Source organism: Gymnoscopelus microlampas (genome assembly GCF_963454915.1).
Source record: "Gymnoscopelus microlampas genome assembly, chromosome: 17".
NCBI lineage: Eukaryota > Metazoa > Chordata > Actinopteri > Myctophiformes > Myctophidae > Gymnoscopelus > Gymnoscopelus microlampas.
Window position 1 is genome coordinate 4070683 of NC_139954.1, and position 23091 is coordinate 4093773.

The following is a 23091-nucleotide window of genomic DNA, read 5'->3' on the forward strand; positions in this document are numbered from 1 at the left end:
TGCCGGTGGCTGGCAGCTGGACCAGAGAGTGTTGCATGGTGGTGAAGCAGGTGATGAGCGGGAAGTGTCTCCCCGTCAGCGTGATGGACACATCAGAGAATGGACACGTCTTCACCGTGGACATCCTGCTGTCAGCCTTTGGTCAGCTCCCCTTTTAACCCATTAAGACCTGAAGCCCATTCTGCAAATGCCTTCTAAATCAGTAACTCTTCACACTTTGATGATTTTTCAAGAATAGCAAATGTATAAACTTGCAGCCCGGCACGAGGTGACGCGCTGTGAGCTTGTAGATCTGCTATTTTTGAATAGCCAATGCAAAAATCTAAAATGATCCGGATGCTTTCCCGGTTTTAATGGTTAAATCAACTTTGTCAAACCACATCACACTTAAGTGTCTGCAGTCAACTGAAATACTGAAGCTATAGTGGTTCTCAAACGTATTTAATTTGAAAGAAACCCATATATCTTGGAGAGTGTACAAATGTGGGTTCCATTTGTATATTCCTCAGAGTTAAAGACATGCAAGGGTCCATTTGGAATCCCCTCAAGGAACAAATTCACAAATTGTTCTCCCTGTTTGCGTTGTTTTGCACCGGACACAAGAAGATGGGGTCCTTATTGTTAAAATGTAAAATGTAATAAGGAATGTATTTATGTTTTCCTCTTTTTACAGTTGTTTTGTCATATTTAAAGTCCGTAAAATGTAATTTTTGTTTTGCTTCAAGCTATCAGAGTTGACGTTTTCATTAGATACACTACTTTGTTTTGATATATCTGTTGCTTGCAAAGTATTGTTACCAAGGGTGTACAGCACACCGGTTATTGCGAGGTTCCAGCCAACGAGTTAAAGAATAAAGAGTCTAGCCGCACACTCGTAGCTGCCCATGCCAATAATTTACTGTGGACACAGAGGCTGGAGAAACACCAACGTTTCGGACAGACTAGGCTGCCTCCTTGCTTGCGAAGAATTGACATTAAACACGTCTTCATCAGTAGTATTGTATTATTTGATAATAGTTATCATTCACATGTTATGCACACATGACAGTAATCAAATAACGTCGTCTTAACTTGATTCCTTGTAGGTAAACACCTGAGCACGTTCCTGTTGGACCAGGGTTATGCAGCCAAGGAGACCAAAAAACCCAGCTCTGAACAAGACATCAGTGAGTTGACTCCACCTGCGCACACACGTGACGCGCACACACACACACACACACACACGTCGCTAGCATGTCATATGATGTACAAGCACACTAGCATATCGCAAAGACTAAACCCCTGTCCAACCCTTGGTGCTGGAGGCCATGGATACCATTTTCATAGTCGTTGGTATGACTCGGCTTGAACCCCGACCTCCCCAACCACAAGGCCACTGAGCTGGTTTATTATGGTACTTTCTTATGGTAGCATTCATATTTTGTAGGCCCACTCGTTTGAGCATGGGGCTCTAAAAGTGCCGCTATTGGCTAGCAGGGCTTTTAGCTCAAATGTGGTGTGAAATTATGTGAAATCTGGACATTGACAGATGGCATTAGTGCATTGACTCCTATTCAGTGGTGTAAAGTAACTAAGTACATTTACTCAAGTACTGTACTTAAGTAACATTTTGAGGTATTTGTACTTGAATGTTTCAAATTTTCAGTACTTTTACTTTTACTCCACTACATCTCAGAGGCAAATGTTGTACTTATACTCCACTACATTTATTTGAAAACTTTAGTTACTTTTCAGATATAAATCATTATATCATAAAACATACATTAACCACTTTAGCCCTATTTTATACCTAGGCTATTTGAAAATAGCCGATCTACAAGCTCGTGACGCGTTGTGAGCTTGTAGATCTGCTATTTTCAAACATTTTAGTACTTTTACTTTTGGTACTTTAAGTATATTTTGATGCCAATAGGGTTGTACTTTTACTCAAGTACATTTTGAAAACAGGCCTTTTACTTGTAACAGAGTATTTCTATATTATGGTATTGCTACTTTTACTTAAGTGGCTCCAGTGAGACTGGAAACATTAGCATGAAGTTGGAGCTTTAAGACTTTATAGGAACGGTTTCTTTCTATGTCTTCAGACTCGTTGGTGAGCGCCTCGCTGGAGAACTACAAGCGTCTGTCCAGCGGGAAGGATGAGAATTTGGGGGCCCAGCCCCCTGAGCCCCTCACCCAGTGTGTGGGGGACGCCTTCGACGCCGTGGTCACTAACCTCCTGTCACCGGACGACTTGATTTGTACAAAGATGGACAACGCTGGTGAGTGTCGCGTCATTTGTTCTAGCAACTAATGGGGGATGGTGCTAAAATGGTGGCCGCATTTGAATATAAATGCATTGAAAGTGAACCCATTCAATTCGGGAACGCATCCGTGTCACTTTAGATTTCTTTGGCTATTCAAAAATAGCAGATCTACAAGCTCATTGCGTGGCATGCTATGAGCTTGTAGATCTGCTATTTTGGAAAAGATAATCGTGAAAATGTGTGCAAATCTTTGAATATATAAAATTTTAACTCAAATATTTGCTTCTGGGGGTCCCTGAAACCAAATATTTTGAGATGGAGGGGGGGGGGGGGGGTCCACGGACAAATACATATCATTTTGGGGGTCCTTGACATGAAAAAAGTTTGAGAACCAGTGCAACATACGTTTTTTTTCCAAAAAACAAAGATCTGAGTTAAAAATGTTCACTTTCAAAATATATATATATATTCAAAGATTTGCACACATTTTCACGATTTTTCAAAACGATAGCAGATCTACAAGCACTCGGTATGAGCTTGTATATCTGCTATTTTTGAATAGCCCAAAGTGTGACATAATGGTTCGAGCTAAACATGTAAAATGACACAGTATGTGTTCCCGGATTGAATGGGGTTAAACATTCTAAAGTGAAAGGTTGTGGTTTGTACTTGTAGTCGTGATCTACGACCAGCAGTCCATGTTGAGGGAACACTGCAGTCACATTCCAGCCAACCACAACTTCAGACCTGCCCCAGGAACCATGTGCTGCTCCCTCTCCCCAGGTAATGAACACTTGTTCTGCTCCGCCACGTTGTCTGTCTTTTGGTTCACGGTGTGATACAAATGTTCAACGAATTTTCAACAAAAATTGCTCTAAATTGAAACCAGCCAATTTCCAGCAAAATGGAGGGAATTTAAATAAAAATCAAGGAAAATTCAAGCGTAAGGTTCAGGTTAAAAAATGGGACCAAATTTGCATTAAGTTTTGCATATGGCGTGATATGTTTTTATTCGGCAGACTTAATTTGTCAATTTGGAAGTTAGCCTGTTCCTCTCAGTGGCTAGTGGAAAATCCCATGAAATGTACATTACAATAATTCATATCTTTACAAATTGCGATTATCTGATTCATCTATGCTATTACTTTAGACCAGTGGTTCTCAACCAGTGGTCCGGGGGGAACCAAATTGACCCTTATGTGTCTGTAACTCTGAGAGTGTACAAATGGAACCAAATGGACCCGTTAGGGTCCATTTGGTTCCATTTGTACACTCTCAAGAGTTAACACATTGACTGCCAGAGTTTATTCCAAATTTACCCCCTTGGCTGCCAGCGATTTGCGTGTTTTTTTGTTTTCTCTATTTTCTGCATTTAAATGCATTTAAGTTTCTCAGGCCATGGTTTTGAACACATACGACGATCGACCAGCAGAGCGCAGCAAAATGACACCCTCGATGACTCGCTGACTCGCCCCCCCCCTCCCTCCAGGCTCAAACAGTCAAAACAACATGAACCGGATGTGATTGTCTTCGACAATCTCTGATCGGCTTGTGATACGATGTGATACACGACGACGATGCCTGATCGTCACCCGGACCAAAGAAAATAAAAGGGGAGCTTTCCCTTTGTATTTTATAGCGTGTCCAAAAAAGGGGTTTTCTCTATTCTGGACGAAAATGACCGGAGAAAAACGATGTGACCCGGAAACGACATTTTTTTTTTACATCCGGCTTCGGGTGAGTGTGACGTAGGCGGAAAACGAAAGTGATGATGAAAAGTAAACAGACCCGCGCGATCACAGATGAAACCAATGAAAATACCTAATATCGAGATAACTCGATCTAGGCAGTCGAGCTCTGGATTACTATTATCGAGTTAACTCGATCTAGGCAGTCGATGTGTTAAATGAACACTGATGATGATGATACAGTGTAGATTGGGAACCCCAAGAAATCAAAATGGTTGAGTCCCTGGTATATCTTCTCAAATGGGGGTCCGTGGGCTATTATGTGTTAATTTGGGGGTCCTTGATGCGAAAAAGGTTGTGTTTACAAAGGCACTCTTACTAATTCATTACACAATTATTATGTTCAACTGAAACATGATGGCATCACATTTCACTGAAGTTATTTTTGTCAAGTATAGCAAAGTATAAAAGAATACTTAGGACGATGAGATCAATCCTCTTTAGTGTCTTGATCCGTTTCTCCCCCCCCCCCCCTGCAGAAGACAAGCAGTGGTACAGGGCCAAGGTGCTGGCGTACTCCTCCGAGGACTACGTGTGCGTTGGATACATCGACTTTGGGATCTCCGAGGAGGTGGAGCTGAGCTGCCTGCGGCCCATCAGCCCCTCGTTCTTGGCTCTGCCCATGCAGGCCATCCCCTGTGCCCTGGCAGGTAAGACCCCCATGCAGGCCCTCATCCCCATGTGCCCTGTCAGGTAACATCAAAAAAACGTTCAGACTCGTCTGGAGACACCGCCAACCTCATGGATTAAAGTTCTCAGTCACCATGACGATTTCAGCCATTTGGATTCCATAGGTGTCAGCATGTCTTCTATGAAAGCAGGCCATGCACCGAAAATAGGCCATCAACAAGCTTACAACACGTCGCGCTGCGACGTGTTGTAAGCTTGTTGATGGCCTATTTTCGGTTATTTGTTATTTTAAGATTAAAGAGGAAGTGGAATTTGAAGTGATCAAACTAGCAATAGAATGCATGTTCAATCTTCAGAAAATCCTAAGGAAGGTTAACCCTCTGCCGTCTGGGCATTTTGTTTTAAAATACTTAATTGCTATCCTTTTTTGTCGGTGCTGGTATGGCCGACTTCAGTATCAACATGCAATTTCTTGCACCTGTTGGCTGTATGGCTCAGTGGCGTCAGTTCAGCAAAAGCTAAGGTATGGCAGCATGCACGCGACCTCATGCACGCGCGCGAAATTTTTGTGCGGTTCTGGGCGGGTTGGGTTCGTTTTTTTCCAGTTTTTGGTTACTTTATTTCGGTTTTAGGGTTAGGATTCGGGTTAGGTTAGGGTTATGTTATTTAATTCTTATTTTTGCCTGATTTTCCCGATTTATTATCAAAAAAGTACTTCTTTTTTTTTTCTTCCCTGGAGCCAGGGTATGGCAGCTGCAATAGCCTGCCATACCCAATTGACGCCCCTGGTATGGCTACCAATTACAAAGCATCACGATTCTACATATTGTGCTAATTGTTTATGAAACATAGTGCTAGAGTGTCGGGGCTCGCTCCTTTTCACGCTGTTTCACAAATCGCACGTTAGGACTTGGCCTAACAACTTTTTTTCCGGTCGTGAGATTTTATTTTTGCTTTAATCCATGCAGCCCACATGTGAAGTGATGCACCCGTTCTCTACAATGAGTCTCATGCACTGTCACCGTCTCATGCACTGTCACCGTCTCATGCACTCACAGCCGCCTTCTGCCCTCGTTTTGTTTCTCCAGGAGTGCAACCAACGGGAGAGGTCTGGTCCGAAGAATGCATCCTGGCCCTGAGCCAGGCCGTGTCCAACCGCATGATGCGCGTGGAGATTGTGGGGAAGCGCGACTGCACCGCCCTGGTGTCCATGGTCGACCCGAGCAGTGACCCTCAGGCAGACGTGGCCGAGCTGCTGCTGACCCTCCTCCACGCCGCTCCTCTCAGCACCGACCGGCAGCCGGACGCTGAAGGCCACACCCACAGTAACTACATAATTCCACACGTTCTCTCTAAACCACTGGTTTCTCTCAAACGTTTTCGTGCCAAGGACCCCCCAAATTATATGTATTTGGCCGCGGACCCCCATGTCAAAATATTTTGTTCCAGGGACCCCCCAGAAGCAAGGATTTGAGTTACAAATGTTCGCTTTAAAAAAATATTATATTCAAAGATTTGCACACATATTCACGATTTTTCAAAACTAGCAGATCTACAAGCTCATAGCGCGGCAGTCGGTGCCGCGCTGTTTTGAATAGCCAAAGTATAAAAGGTGGTTAAAATTATTGCGACGCTATATTAACACATTTTGCTGGGGACCCCCTGGAACCCCCCCAAGGACCCCTGGGGGTCCCCGGACCCCACTTTGAGAACCAATGCCCTAAATGTTCTCTCTACACCAGGGTTCCCCAATTAGTTTTCCCCAAGGGCCAAATTCTGTCTCGGGTGCCAAGCTGAGGGCCGGTGCCCTACCGCCCGCGCGTGCAATTTTATTTTTTGCGGTTTTGGGCGGGTTTTGACCGAACATTTCGCGGTGTTGGGTGGATTTTGATTTCTGTTTTTGTCAACTTTATTTCGATTTTTTTTTTCCTCTAATCTAGCTAATTTAACACTGTTATTTTAGGCCTGGGGTTCTTGTGTAGTGCTTTTTAGGGGGTCTGTTATAATTTTTACGCACAATTTGTAAGTGTGTGTGAATTTGATAATTATTTTTTATTTATTTAAAAAAAAAAAAAAAAAAAAAAAAACATTTTTTATTTTATGCCAGGAGTCGTCGCGGGCCACACAGTTGCCTCTCGCGGGCCGCAAATGGCCCGCGGGCCACCTATTGGGGAACCCTGCTCTACACTTTCTCCCTTGAACATACTCTTAAAAACATTCTCTCCGGTGTTCGGGTGGCGCAGTGGTAAGGTCCCTGCCCACCACCGCAGAGTTTGTGGGTTCAAATCCACCGTGGTGCATCCGGCTTTGTTGGGCGTCAATGCGAACACAATTGATCCATGTTCGGGGGAGGGAAGCCGGGGCGAGGGAGGGTGATATTTGTCATTATTCCTACGGGCTGGGGTCGGCACCTTTTCAGCAGGGAGTGTTGGGCGGGAGGAGTAGGACGAAGGCCCTACGTCTTCCTGGTGGGGGTTCCTCACTGGCAGGTGAGTCAGGAGGACTGTGTTGTCCCAGACTGTGGGGAGGAATTAATTGGCATAACGACTACATTGGGGATAAAAAAGGGGGTAACAAATGATTGGCTACTCTAAATAAAAAACAAACAAACAAAAAAAAAATCCTCTCCAAATGTTCACAATAAATGTTCTTCTAACCATTCACACTGAAGTTCTCACAGTTCAAATTCACCTCCATGTCTAACTTGTATTGACTTCTGAATGAAGCAGGATAAAATGGCAGCAAGAGGGACATGATTTTGTACACCATATTTTGAAGCTCTTCTGGGGGCTCGCGGTGGCCCAACACCTCACTAAGACAGTTTTTTTTCCTCTGCTGTATATTTCACACAGAGCACTTGACGAATTGATGAAAAACAATTAAATTCTCTGTGGTTCAATGCACAATGCAAGGCCACGGGTTACAACAGAATTGATGCACTGTATGACTGTTGAGATCATGTCTTTTTAAAGTTGCATACCTGTACATGTAGCCCTTCCTGCGAAGCTTTGTGTCAAATCTCACTTCTGTCTTTTTGCAGCCGATTCTGTAGATGCACAAACTGGCGCTGAAGCACGCACTGCAGCTACGCCCACACCCACGCCCGTTGACGCACACCATGCAGCTCCGCCCATTGAAGCGGGCACTGCGGCTGCGCCCGCCGAAGCGCACCGTTCCGCTACGCCCATTGACGCACCCACTACGACTACGCCCGTTGTTGAGTCGCCCCGCGCGGAAGCTGTCCCGGAGGCCCCGCCCCTGCTGTGGTATTGCGCCGAGCTTCCCAGTGACGGCCAGGCGGTGGCGGTAGTGGGTAGCGTGGTGGAGAACCCAGGAGACTTCCACTGTTACCTGTACAACCCCGAAGGTAAAACACGCCTGTCCTGTTTGACTCCTCAAGTATGAGCATCTTCATATACCTTGTTGAGCGGGGGGCCCACAGGGGCGTGTACTCGGTCCCCTCTGCCACAAAGAGATTTGGTGTGTAGAGGATTTTCCCTCTACACCAAATCTCTTCAGCCTTCACTGACAATAAGCTCTATTCACAGCAGCCATATTGTGAAGACATTCACAGGTGTTACCAATGATGCTAATGAAGGCTCTGTTCCATTCCGGTCAAACAGAGTCAGGGTGCTGATATTGTGCATGTTGGCTCACTGGAGACACTCTGTTACACCAGGTCTAAAATGTGGGTCCAGGGACCCTCATGGTTCCTTAAGGGGTTTCCAAATGGCCCCTTACGGGTGTGTAACTCTGAGAGTGTACAAATGGAACCAAATGGTCCATTTGGTTCCGTTTGTACACTCTCAGAGTTATGGGGGTCGTGGAAATTGAAAATTCTGAGAACACTAAATGGAACAGAGCCTTCATAACACCTGTGAAGGAAGTGATAATATGGCTGCTGTGCATAGAGCCTATAGCCGATTTACAAGCTCACAACACGTCGCAATGCGGCAGTACATTCCAGTAGTAAATGTTCCAGTTCATATTTTCCAAAAAAAGAGTGCAAAGAAATTGCAAATAAAATAAATCGATAATGTGTACATGACATCACACTGCAGACTTGTAGAAAACATTAACATCATTTGTAGAATATAATTTTTGTGTGTGTGTGTGTCTCTCTCAGACCTCCAGAAGCTGGTGAACCTGAGCGCTGAGTTGCAGCAGCACTGTGAGGCGGACAGCGCCCCCGTCAGGCCCAGAGTGGGAGAGCCGTGCTGCGCTATGTTTGCTGGTGAGACCAAATGATGGCCAACACTTGAACAAGGCTCAACTCAAACTTTATTTACCTATTGCACATTCAACATGACTAGGTCAACCAAAGTGCTGTACAGGTTTCAAAACAAAAAGCAAAGCAATGCAATATTAACAGACATTAGCATGCAATGAAATAAAAAAATATTAACATTAGTACCAGTAAGGGAAAAACAGGGCTCCGTCAGCTGTCACTCAAGGCTACTTCCTCATTCGTTAACATGGGACAGCATGTTCAACATGTTATGTTTTGGTTGTCCAGTTGTGTGGATACATCTTTCATACCAGCAGTTACTCAAAGTGGGGTCCCGCAGGGGTCCTTGGGAGGTGGGGGGGGGCTACAAGCTTGCAGCTCGTGCCGTGCTGCAAGCTTGTACATCTGCAACTTATGGACATTCTTTTAAAAAATCTTTGGAAGTATTGGGACATTTCTAATCATTTTGAACACAAATCTTCTCTTCTGGGAGTCCCTGGCACAAAACATTTTCAGATGGGGGTCTGCGGCCAAATACATATAAGTTTGGGGGTCCTTCACATGAAAAAGTTTGAGAACCACTGATATGAAAGAGATTTTCTGACATAGTGGCAAATGAAGAACTTCGAACAGGAATAGGTCTCATATTATGAAAGCATATTGTGGGAATACCAAATATTTTCATGTTGTGGCATTAAATCAGTTGAGAAGCATTGTTGGTGGTTAATATTAAAGTGTGTATGTCTGTCTGTGTGTGCTGTAGGTGATGGTGCGTGGTATCGGGCCATGGTACACGGTGTGTTTGAGGACATGGTGCAGGTGTACTTTGTGGACTATGGGAACAGCAGCCTGGTGGAAAACATCCACCTCCGAACCATCACACCTGAGCTCCTCACATTGCCCTTCCAGGCCATACACTGCAGCCTCGCAGGTACGTGCTCTGTGTGTGTGTGTGTGTGTGTGTGTGTGTGTGTGTGTGTGTCCTTGCATCGTCAACAGTATTTCTGAAAATCTTGCTTCACCCATTAAGACCGGGAACGCATCTGTGTCATTTTCGATTTCTTCGGCTATTCAAAAATAGCAGATATACAAGATCTACAAGGATAGTTCGTGCATTCGTGGCATGAGCAACTGTGTCTCTCATTCCACGATTGTACGATCCTTACAAGTTGAACCTTGTTCTATGAAGGTGACTACAACAGGCTTTCCAATGTTATAAAATGCAATACCAATATTTTCCCCCCAAAAATTAAGGAGTTTAGCCCATTGATACCTGGAACGCATCTGTCACTTTAGATGTCTTTGGCTCTTCAAAAATAGCAGATATACAAGCTCATAGCGCGGCACCGAGTGCCGCGCAATGAGCTTGTAGATCTGCTATTTTTGAAAAATCTTAAAAACATTTTTTTTTAGAAGTATCATAGTTAAGAAAAGTGAGCCCATTTCCTATTTCCTGTTTCATGGTTTAGGCTTGAGGTTTTGGTCAGGGTTTAGATTAGGGTCAGAGTTTAGGAATTCATGTACAGTAGGTAAAGAAAGACAGTAAAACATGTTTGTGTGTGTGTCTAGGCGTGCAGCCAGTGGGCTCCGAGTGGAGCAGTGAGGCCATATTAATGTTCCAGTCTCTGATGGCGGATCTGAAGGCCCGTGTGATCTCCGTGTCAGAGCGTGGCTACCAGGTGGAGCTGGAGAGTTCTGGACACAGCGTGGCCACCGCTCTGATCCTGGATAAGCTGGCTACACTTACCCCTCCCGCCGCTCCGCAAGGTGAGTGTCAACTCACACACACACACACACACACACACACACACACACTTTGTGCGTGCCTCCTATCTTCGGTCGGGCAGAGATAATGGAACAATAATAAAAGTCTCTTGGTAACCTTTGTAACCTCTCTTATATCTCTAATATATCCTAAAGTAGACTTGTAATGAAGTTGTACATGTGATACATTCAGATGTAATAAAGTTGTACATGTGATGGATTCAGATGCCCTTTGATGTTTGTCACACTTGCCACAGAGAGTTGTAGAAGCAGCGTCACTGTTGCTCCGGAGACCCAGCATGTAGCCCCGCCCAGCACCCAGGACGTAGCCCCGCCCAGCACCCAGGACGTAGCCCCGCCCAGCACCCAGGACGTAGCTCCGCCCAGCACCCAGGACATAGCCCCGTCCAGCACCCAGGATGTAGCCCCGCCCCCTGAAGTGACACCACCACTAGGTCAGTCAGGGCTTCCTGACAACTCAAGTCTGCAGTCGTGTGTCTGTGTGTGTGTGTGTGCGCCAACATTATTGTATGTAACAATGTTCTGCCTTATATGCACTTTGTTACTGGCTGTGTTCCTATTATCTGACTGCACTGGCAGTCCTTTGTACAAGGCATTCTTGTACTTTTGTTTATGTGGACATAAATACATATTTCAAGTGTGTGCGTGTGTGTGTGTGCCCAGTACACATGACTGGTGCTCTCTATGAATCCATGTGAGCAGTACATATGACTGGTGCTCTGTGTTGTGTTGCTCTCCCAGCAGGGTGTTTCCCAATGGACTGGAAGGCAGGAGAGCTTCCTCTCAACGAGGTCTTCCAGCCTCGTGTGGCCGCCATCATCAGCCCCTCTTTATTCTACCTGCAGGCCCCCAGCCAGAGTGAGAGAACACACACACACACACACACACACACACAGACACACAGACACTATACTTGTGAGGACATTAGCATATTAGGTTATATTATGAAATCATTCACTGTCAATGACGTCTTTTGACGTAAAAAAAGAGTTGCGCACAGAACCATGAGATAACGTGATCCAAAATGTACTGCTCCATTCACTTCCTGGTTAAAGTATTTGGGAAATATTCTGTATCTCGGCTCCATGTATTTTTGGCGAGACATGCTATTTTCAACGGCGTATGACAAGCGAACGGGAGGTCACCATGACATTTTTTTTTCTTTTCGCGGAAGCACAGTGAAACCCTCTGTGATTAGCAACCATCAGGCGATTGATCATACTTGAGATAAATATTCTGTGACTCTTTGAAAAGGTAAGAAAATTAAAAAATCGCTGGCAGTCCAGGCTTCATTTACTCTGGCAGTGGATGAGTTAATGCAATTTTTATTTTATTTTTGTAATTTTTAACCCCAACCCAGTACAAATCGGGCATACAGTATAAATCTTAAGGCCCTATCTTGGGCGCCGGCTTACCCCTTTTCCCTAAACTTCTTTGCCTTTACTATTTTTTTAAAAATGGCTAAGTTTAGGGACTCTGGGTAAGGCGGCGCCCAAGATAGGGCGCTTAACTCCCAACCCCTAAACCTAATCTTTAAAACCCTAACCCCAACAGAGTGCATTAACATGCACACTAATACTCCTGTATACTGACATTGTCATGTAAACGCCTTAATATGATTTTGAATAGCGAAGCACTCTGTGCCGCACTATGAGCTTGTAGATCTGCTATTTTTGCATGGCCAAAGAAATCAAACAATTACACACAGATGCGTTCCCGGTTAATGGGTTAAGGTAGTGAGAAATGTCCCACGTTGATGGCGTGTGTCCACTGAACAGCGCTCTGTAATATATGTAATGCGTTTTGTTAAGCCGAGGGGCTGAAGGACTTTGTCTGTCAAGGCAAATGGGTCAGGTCTCAGTTTGCAGTAGTAAACGGGTCTGGGGGGAACCAGGTTACTTAAACGCTACCAAATCAATTTAACTGAATTAGTGCTGTCTGGAACATGATTATTGACATTATATTTTGCCCTCCTGTTCTTAGTCACCTTGTCCGTACCTTTGTGTAAATGTTTCACTTAACCCATTTAGACCTGGAACACCTATACATTATTATACCTTTCAAGCCGGGAACACCTCTGTGTAGTAGTTGCTGCTATATACAGGATACATTAATAGTTTTTTGAATAAAAGTTCTTCAGAAAACGTAGGTCAGGATTTAGAAGGAGCTTTTAGAATCGGCCTCAGGTCTAAATGAGTTGCACTATGTAACTTTCCTCTTCTTCCCCCGGATTTGAACCCAGTTTCCTGCGCAAGTGCTGACATTTTTTTTTACCATTGAGCTAACAGAGATAAGGCCCTGCTTGCTCAGCGGATGAATTGAACCTTGTCCTTCAAGGTCACAATTCGTGTCAGATCCTGTGTCTAGGTGAGACATGACCTTTGACACAATCGAAATGTCTCAATAGAAGAGCAGGGAGATAAAATACAACCAACCCAATTGTTATTATATATAGTGAACATTCAGAGCATTAGCCATAAATGGACATCTCCACAAGGTAGACCGTGATAGAATGCCCGGAAACCCATATAGAGGGATAAATGACCTATTCAATCTCCACCTTCCCATATATGGAGATACCCATATATGGAGATAACATACCTGGCTCTGACATCCTCCTGGAGCCCCATATATGGAGACAACAGAAACATCAGACTGACATCATAGACCCTATCTTTGGGCATAACTGACATCACCATAATGACACTAGCCCCAGGGCCAAGCGTATAAAGGGGGACATTTAAAGGACGTGACATTTTTACGAGCCTGGATCTGACCGCACAACGACACCAAGATGAATCACGGATATGACCATTTATTCAAGCTGCTCCTCGTTGGTGACTCTGGCGTTGGAAAATCTTGCCTTCTACTCCGATTTGCAGATGACACGTACACAAAAAGCTACATCACCACTATCGGTGTGGACTTCAAAATACGAACCATAGAATTAGATGGAAAGATCATCAAACTTCAGATCTGGGACACAGCGGGTCAGGAGAGGTTTCGTACGATCACATTCTGCTACTACAGAGGCGCCCACGGTGCCATCGTAGTGTACGATGTCACAAACCAGGAGTCTTTCAACCATGTCAAACAGTGGCTACAAGACATCGACCGCTATGTCAGTGAAAATGTCAACAAGCTGTTGGTGGGGAATAAATGTGACCTGACAACAAAGAAGGCGGTGGATCACACAACAGCTAAGGAGTTTGCAGACTCCCTGGGCATCCCGTTCGTGGAAACCAGTGCCAAGAATGCCACCAATGTGGAGCAGGCCTTCATGACCATGGCTGCTGAGATCAAGAAGAGGATGGGCCCTTTGGCCACGGCAGGTGGCAACGAGAAGTCCAATGTTAAGATCACCCCTGGAACCACGGTCAAGCCGTCTTCCGGAGGTTGCTGCTGAACACTCAGACCCCCCCCACCCCCATAGGCTCCTCAACTTTAGCCTTTAAATATTCATAATGCCCCGCCCCCAAAATAACTTGCTCAGAGACAGTGGATTTAGATTGGTTAGATTGGATTTAAACAGTCCTGTATGCAGGTGAATGAGAACTGCGTGTGTGTGTGGTGTGAAGATGTGTCTATTTCACTGCATTCCTACAGCAGGGTTGATCTATGACCTGAATTTGTTATGTTTGTATGTACGTACCACTTTTACTTGGGTTTTTATTTAGATTTTGTTTGCCTATTCCTTAAGGGTTAGTTTTGCTGTTTTTTTTTATCAGCATGTCTAGGTTTGTCCCATTTTATTATATTTTCTTGCCAACTCCTGCACAACAGTGTGCCCAGCATCAAAATAGTGTAAAAGAATATATATGCACATATACATTATGTGTGTATATCCTACTATAATTCTAGTAACCTCTGTCTGTAGTGGGAGTAGGTGAAGCTACCCGGTTCTCCTCAGTGGCTGGACCAATTGCTCTGATTTTGCACACAGCCATTCACCATTACCATCTGAACGCAACTGTGAAGCCCATTTTTCAATTTCATCAAATCTCAGCTTCTTATTAGCGTTTATGTGTCAAACAATGTCGCCTCCCGGGTTGCCAGATCATGTGCGCATATCCCCCCACGGATGCGTCGACCGGGTATGGTCTAGTATATATATATATACACACACACACACACAGGCCCGGATTGGCCGTCGGGAGGACCGGGACTATTCCCGGTGGCCTGCCCTCTAGTGGCCTGCCTGAATTTTTTTTTCTTTTTTTTTTTTTTGCATAAAAAAAAAAAATCAGGTCAGGCCAGCCATCCACAGCCAGCGCGGCGCTTAAGTGATGCAGCAAAAAAAAATCTCTCCTAAGCTCAGGCCAGGCCAACCACAGTCAATTTCAATTCAATGCAGTCAGTGTTGCTTGCAGCTCAGTGCAGCTGCGGGCCTCCCCCCTACCTTTAACCCCCAAAAAGGCCCCCCTTTTGTAAGGCCACCCAAAAAAAAAGGCGCGCGCGCAGGGTGGCCTGGGTGGGCGTGTATCTCCCGGCCAGATTTGGAGTCCCACTCCGGCCCTGCACACACACACACACACACACACACACACACACACACACACACACACACACACACACACACACGTGTATATATATATATATAAATATAAAATCTGATTTGTCTGTTATGTAGTGATCTCAATTCATTATCGGGGTCTAAAGGTCCTTACACACCGGGGCGATTTTTTTCATGCGAATAATTTTTTTTTTAAAAACCTTAGCTTCCAAGCTTCCACACCAGTTTCGCGGAGCGAAAAAAGCGTCTTTTAATTATTCGGAACGAGTCCGAATTTTGCGTATATTCACATATTCGCCGGTGTGTAAGGACCTTTAGTCTTTATTTCTCCATTCAATTTGTGGCTGAAGACAACTGTCAGCTTGTTGCGGAACATGTAATATTTAAACTGAAAAAATAAATAATAAATATTGTACTACAGTCCAGGCATCGAGTGTTTGGTATTTTATAGTTATATTGTATATAATATATATATGTTACAGTATGTACCCATACAGATTGGACAACATTACATTTTATTCATAAAAAAAGTGAAATAGTGCCGCTTTAATGTTTGTTAGTTTGTGTGTTTATCCAACATTTTCCTGTACAAATAAAGTGTATACGTGTTGTTGTGTGCAGTTGGGATGGAGGAACTTCAACAGGTTATGATGGAGCTGGCTGCGTACGGCAGCACCAACCAGGGCCTGTGTCTGGGTGAAGCTCCAGCCGTTGGGGCTGCTTGCTGTGCACGCTTCACTGGTAGGAAACCCACTACTATGCACTCTACATTCAGTAGGATTGTTAATGTCACCATTAGGTTGGACAATTGTGCTTTCTATGCCTTTCTACACCATCTAACAGCTCATCTAAATGATACTTCATACATGCACATGAATATACACAGTCCTTGTGATATGTCCTCGTATCAAACACAGTCTTCTCTCCCTTTCCTCACGCATTCTCTCTCGCTCTCTCGCTCAAACTCTATATCGCTCTCCCCCCCGCCCCCCTCCCCATTAGTTTTCCTTCCAGAGTCCAGGCTGGTCATTTTCTGTTATGTGCTACTACAGTGGTTCTCAAACATTTTATTTTCAAGCACCCCACTCTGAGTTACCACAATGGACGCAAGCCCTTAGGGTTATGTTTATAAGGATATGTGTTGTCCTTTGAACAATCATTGTGAAATCGTACCACTGTACTGTTCACAAACTGTTAATACAGTATTCAATCAACCACTGACCTGTAAGGGTCCCTTTGGAACCCTGACGGTCCCTCGAGTCGACCCCACTTTGAGAACCACTGTGCTAGTAGATGTAATCACATGGGCCCTCATTTATCAACGCGGTGTAGACCAAATAATGGGCGTACGGCGTAATCACCGCAATTTTCGGCATTTATCAATATATCCTGACGTGGGCTTTATCCTACGGTACGCTGAGATCTCACGTCTGGTCGAGACCAGTTGTTGACGTTGGCTGCACCCGTTTATTCCATTCTAGACCTGCGGAGCACCATTGTCTGACTGTCTGACAAGCATCTGGACACATAATCCACTCCTAAATGTGTATATCTACACTAATAAATAATCGCTGTGAAAATATATCATTTTATAAAGTAATTTAAACAAACTGCTTTAACAGTCATTCAGATAAGATTGTAGATCTGGCTGCATTGAAAATAGCAGATATACAAGCTCACAAGCCAGCGTCGCATCGCGACGCCTTGTGAGCTTGTAGATCTGCTATTTCAAAATATACAGCGCTTCGCGAGGGCACTCTCGGGAGTTTAGCGGCGCTGCTGTTATATTTTCATGGCCACCGGGAGATCAGACATTTAACCCATGGTCCAACACACACCAGCCTTCATTCATTAATGTTCTCTCCAGCCTATCTCTCATTAATGCGCAGCGGGACGGGACCCGCCCGTCCAACGGTCCGAGTCTCACTGGGAAATGGGAATATACATGACGGCTTTATTTTAGTGTAACTCGAACGCGCACTGCTCGGTATGGGTTAAATAAATGAATATACACACGTATTCCATTCATGGGATGTGATTGGTATCATAATATGCCATTCGTGTAGGCTACAAGCCTACGTGACAATTAGATTGTACCGCTACGGTACGGAGTGTGTGTGTGTGTGTGTGTGTGTGTGTGTGTGTGTGTGTGTGTGTGTATGTGTGTGTGTGTATGTGTGTGTGTCTGAGAGAGAGAGAGAGAACGAGAGAGAGAGAGGCGTGTGCGTGTGCGTGTGTGCGAGGCGAGGCCAGCGGGGCAAAGTGTTTCTTATTGGCTTTTCATGTCTTTGGTCGTATTCTGGTTCGTCTTCATGTCGTAAAATCGGGGCGTTTTGAGAATTTTTAAGGGCGTGTTATTTAAATGACGCTCGGTTTCAGGCGTGACATTTATCAACGCTGGGACCAAATGTCCGCTCGGATCAGCTGTGTAGGATGCGTTGATAAATGTGACTTCGACGTTGGTGTACGCCGAATATATGGAAAAATATACGCCGGTTTATACGCTGCGTTGATAAATGAGGGCCATGGTGAGCATACAGAACAGTAGCATCCAGACTGCATTCCTCAGCCTCTGTCTTCATGTGTTAAATGTCTTTACAATGCAAGGGCTTTATGTACTGGAGGAGACAATCTAATAATAATTATTATAATTAATTATTCAGACATTTTGAAAATGTTTCCACATTTGTCAAGAGAGTTTAAGATAGCCTATCTACAAGCTGACCGCTTCTAGACGTTCACATTTGCTCCTTCCCTTGTGGTTTGATGTCAGGTGATGACAACTGGTACAGAGCCGTGGTCCTGGAGACATTAGACACTGACGTCACCGTCCTGTACGCTGACTATGGCAACACAGAGACCCTTCCCTACTCCAGCATCCTGCCCATACCGCCACACCTTCTGCAGGTCCCCGTCCAAATCGCCCGCTGTGCACTAACTGGTAAGTTGTGGAGGTGAAACTATTGATCACATAATGCAGTGGTTTTCAACCCTTTTCATATCAAGGTCCATTATGAATTCGGCATTTTAGCCACGGACCACCATCTGATGAGATTTAGACTCTCAGACCCAAAACTTTGAATATTTTGTTATTGTTGGATGAGATTTTGTCACAAATCCATGCTGTATTGATGTTGGTACCATACGAGAGATAACAGGCAAACGTTGATCAAAATAACAATCCTTTGTTATTCTCTAATTGTGAAGAAGACTTGTAAATTAAGTAATGCTGATGTTTAACAATAATATAACTCTTTAGAGCGTAAAATGAAACCAAATGGACCCTCACGGGTCCATTTGGTTTCTTTAACTCGAGACTTAAAGATCTATAAGGGTCCATTTGGTTACAAACTCTTCCATCATTTAGCGGGGGACCACCTGGAACCCCCTCAAGGACCACTGGTGGTCCCCGGACCGAACCACTGACATAATTGATTACTTGATCTGTGACTATGACCATAAAATGGTTATAAAATATCTTAATAACCACTTTCAACCTGGAGTCCATATTTTGCGATGCGACGGGTTGTGATTTTCCCTTTATGTGCCATATGACAAAGTGAGTATGTAGCGTTTAAGTGGTCAAGTGCTAAATGATGGTGAATGCTCATTAGATATCTGAATCGAAAACAGCTGTCAAAAAAGTTACATAAAATTGTATTATGTAATAAATACAATTCACATTTTGGCCAAGTTGTAAATGGCGCCTATATGTGAAATAGTGTATAATTGGTCCTCTCAACCGACCGTGCAGGTAAGGAGAGTTTCCCCTCCGTCTGGCCGGCAGAGGAGCTGGCCATGTTCAAAATCCTGCTCTCCGAAAGCGTCACCGCCTCCGTGGAGCACCGCGACCACGCCGTCCACCTGCTGTCCGTCACCCTGCCCCCCCACATGGGCGGGGGGCACCTCAACACGCTGATGCTGAGCGCGCTCCAGCCACAGGCCAAGACTCCTCCTCCTCCTCCTCCCTCTCCTCCCAGAACTGAGCTCGCCCCCGAACCTCAGCGCGGCGCCACCGGTGCGTCCGGAGTGAGCCCCACTACTACACCTGCAGCTACAGCCGTAGAGCCAGAACAGCCTGCCGGCAGCACAGTCGCCACCGCCAACCCTACAGGTAGGCCTGTTACAATTATTACGTAATCGTCTAATCGCAATTATCCCATTAAGACCTGAGGCGATTCTTAAAAATTGTCTACAGTTAAAAAAAAAAGAAAAAAAGAAAATCAAGATTTTTCAAAAATAGCAGATCTACAAGCTCATAGCGCGGCACTCGGTGCCGCGCTATGAGCTTGTATATCTGCTATTTTTGAATAGCCAAAGAAATCTTAAGTGACACAGATGCGTTCCAGGTCTCAATGGGTTATTTGAGATAATCGCCAATATTCTTTTTGTAAACGTCATAATCGTTTCCATGTTGAGAAAGGTTCATACATTTTGTAACATCTAATTATATAAACGACAAGTTACTTCCGCGCGCCGCTGACGCTATAGCCACAGCTCTGTAATCGAGTAAACCCAACGGCGACACAGGACATGTCGCGAAAACAGTAGCCACGGCCGACTTTCACAATTTACGGGTGGCGTAGGGCACCTATCATTGCTCACTTCACTGTTTCCACGTCGCCACATAATTTATTCCACTCACGACATTTCGGACAAAACGGAAGGTGAAGCACTTTCGGACCGTTTACCGTGCACACCACCGACACCGAGCGGCGACGGGTTTCGCCGAAACAACACGAGCGGCCGCCATTGCACTCTGCCCATCTCCTCCACAACAACACACACGCAGCTCCTTTGCTTCAACCCCCCCCCCCTTCTTACGTACCTCCTTTGTTCCACCCAGGCCGTTACTTTCACTTCACTCATGTCTCGATCACAATATGTCCGTCCTTCACGTGCCATGTTCATCCCAAACAAAAAAACAAACAGCGACGGCCACAGCACGCTGCCCTGGTAAATCTGGTAAACAAACCAGCCTAGGTTCATGACACCAAAGGACTCGACAGTGATGTCATCATTATGCAACCCGGAAGTACAAATACCAAGGATACGTCAGTGATGTCAGTCGGGTTGCCAAGTTCTGCCAGGTTTTAAAAAACAAGCGACAGAAACAAGCAAACCGTGCATGAAAAAAAAAAAAACGGCCGAAGGGGTCCGCCATGTTCCAGGGGGGTCCCCGGGGGTCCCAACACTCACAGGGGGTCGGCGGACCACCAGGGGGTCCGCGGACCACCAAGGTAACAATAAATATTAACATTTTTTCCCAATGTATTTATTTATTTTTTTTCCTTTTGGACAGTGTTACTCCGGCGATTTGGGTACCCCAATATACACGCGCCCACGCTGGGCCCCGTGCGCGGCTGGGGTTGAGGGGGGCGTAGCCCCCCGAAACTCTAGTTATAAAAAATTGTGAGCTTGTACAGTAGATCGGCTATTTCCACTATTTTGTAACATGATTTGAGTATACAATATTAAATATTGACGTATTTTGGCCGTAATACATTATTTATTTGTATTATTGGTATCAGCCATTGTCAGTCATTTCTTTACGTTTTTTGTAATATCTGGCCTAAAAGCCACACAATTAAATCGTTAATTGCAATTATTTGTATTGCAATTAATCGTCAAAGTAAAATCTCATAATTGTGACTGCCCTAGTTACAGGAGAGCCGGAACAGCTGACCAACAACGCTGATGGCATTGCTAACGCCACAGGGTCGCCCATAGAGCTGGAACCGCTGACCAACTACGGTGGTGACACTGCTAACGCCACAGGGTCGGTGCCGGAGTCCGCAGAGACTGCTGTTCTAAACGGTTGGTTAAGTCAGAACTCAGGTCAACATGTGCAGGGTGTTTCATTGCTTTCATTTGGTTCTGTCGCCTCACAACACTAAGATACATGTCTGTATGCATTGAGATGGTTGGTTTCTACTCTAAAAGAAAATACTAGCATGCATGTTCAGCGGCTTGGTTCTGTAGGAGGCTAGCTGTCTGCAAATGGGTCCGTTTGTTTGTCTTGTCTGTATGTCCGGGACTAATCTCGCAAACTGCTGGACCGATAAATGACAAATGTCGTGTGCACACTGCAATAAGGCCATTCTTTTCACATATGTTTATACATATATATTTTTTTAATATTTAACATGAATTTTATAATGGAAGTTGATGGCAGTTGAAATTGTCTGAACCAAGTATGGAGTCATACATCATAGATACATCATAGATGCATCATAGACTGGTGCCACGATGCCACGCTGTTACCAGCCCCCATCTTGTTAAAGTCAGTCAGCTTGTACTGTGATATCTTGGTTAACTGTTAGCAAGCGTATACTCACACAGGCAAACAACTACATACATGCACACACATTTATTTATTATTCTCACTTATAAACACTAAACATTGTCTTACTGTATTTTAGGGCTTTCACGACTAGAGATTTTTACAGGTCGACTAATTTGACCCAGTGGTAGTCGACTAGTCGACTAGTCGAAATTTAAATTACAAAAAAAAAATTACAAAATAAAAAAAAGAATTTTTTTTTTTTTTTTTTTTTTGGTGGCACTGCTTTAATACCATCCTACTACTATATTACTATTATTATTATCCTCCTGCCCTTATTTTTATGGCGTTTTAAGGGAAGCGCTTCTGGCACAGCAGCACAGCACCACAGCAGCGTCTCCAAGGATCCCCATTGCCCAATAATAGGCTTTTATTGGGCATGCTTTTGACCCCCTTTTGATAAAAAATAAAGTCAGGAGGATAATAATAATAGTAAGATGGGCCATTACTATAGCATTAAAAATTAAATCAACTATCAACTATCAACTAACAAGGTCGACTAGTGGTTATACTAGTCGACTAGTCGACTAGTCGACTAGTTGGTGAAAGCCCTACTGTATTTAAACACACACAATATCCCACACACAAGCACCTGTGACACTTTATATGTATAATTGTACACACACACACACACACACACACACACACACACACACACACACACACACACACACACATCATTTAGAGGTAGGACCCATTCACATACTGTAGCACCTATCAATGGCACTTCACACTGCGATTGTTATTTGTATTTGCTTTATTTTACTGTTACTTATTTTTTGCAAATTTTCCCTCATTGCTGCACTGTCAAGGAGAACAATCCTACTCTCGTATACCTGTATATGGGATGAAACTATAAAAATGTTGGATCTTGTATGTTGAGATGTTGAATTACACAAGCTAAAAAAGCCTGCTTGATTCTTCTGACCCTAGGTGTTGACAGGCCCGTCTGCTGCTGTGTGGAGCTGAAGACTAAGGTCAGTGTCCTTCGTCTCATTATTTTATCCTGCACACTGTTCCTGCATGGCATATTACTTTTATGCAGCCAATATTCTGCATTGACTAGGGGGAAAAAACATGTTATTGCATTGGTGATTTACGCCTGCATATCGTGTTTAATTTTTCTGCATTTTTCAGCTCAAAACCCAAAAGATATATATGTATAACTGATGCTTTAAGGTTTAAAGAACAGGATATTTATTTGAGACCCATAAAAACAGTGTTTCCCTATGTTTGGGAAACATGGCCTAATGTTTTCATCTGTGTTCTTCCAACAGATAGCTCACCTGGAACAGCTTATGGAGATGCAGCTCTGCCTTCTCACAAGACTGGAGAAGCAAGCCAAGAGTTGCTGAATGCCCAAACCTTTAAAAAAAAGGTTTTAATATGAATGTTCAATTCATACGCATACACACGTTTAAATTTCCAGAAGATTGTGTTCTGAGATTTGTTGTACGTTTGGTAAGAGTTTAGTTGTATTACATTTATAATAATGTAGTTTATGTTTGCTCGTTTTACAACACGTTGTATCAGGAAAGACCTGAGTTGAACAGGTTTTGTCGAGCACTGTTTCATAGAGCACAGTACTACTAATGATA

General features: G+C 44.2%; 2 protein-coding genes across 2 annotated transcripts; both read left to right on the top strand.

The window, feature by feature from the left end:
* Positions 1-241: 241 nt before the first annotated feature.
* LOC311065192 (tudor domain-containing protein 1-like) lies at positions 242-22848 on the top strand (the record flags this gene model as incomplete). The annotated part of the gene is made up of 18 exons (XM_084085409.1): positions 242-278; positions 1086-1166; positions 2085-2261; positions 2922-3029; positions 4474-4644; positions 5713-5949; positions 7665-7991; positions 8751-8858; positions 9616-9783; positions 10422-10619; positions 10874-11071; positions 11382-11495; positions 15772-15891; positions 17924-18091; positions 18905-19264; positions 20818-20967; positions 22427-22470; positions 22771-22848. The coding sequence occupies 18 exons, from the start codon at positions 242-244 to the stop codon at positions 22846-22848; spliced, it is 2844 nt and encodes a 947-aa protein (XP_083941535.1).
* Positions 13387-14043, top strand: LOC311064227 (ras-related protein ORAB-1-like; the record flags this gene model as incomplete). Its single annotated transcript, XM_084084061.1, has 1 exon — positions 13387-14043. Exon 1 carries the CDS (start codon positions 13432-13434, stop codon positions 14041-14043), a length of 612 nt encoding a protein of 203 aa, XP_083940187.1. The 5' UTR covers positions 13387-13431.
* Positions 22849-23091: the final 243 nt, after the last annotated feature.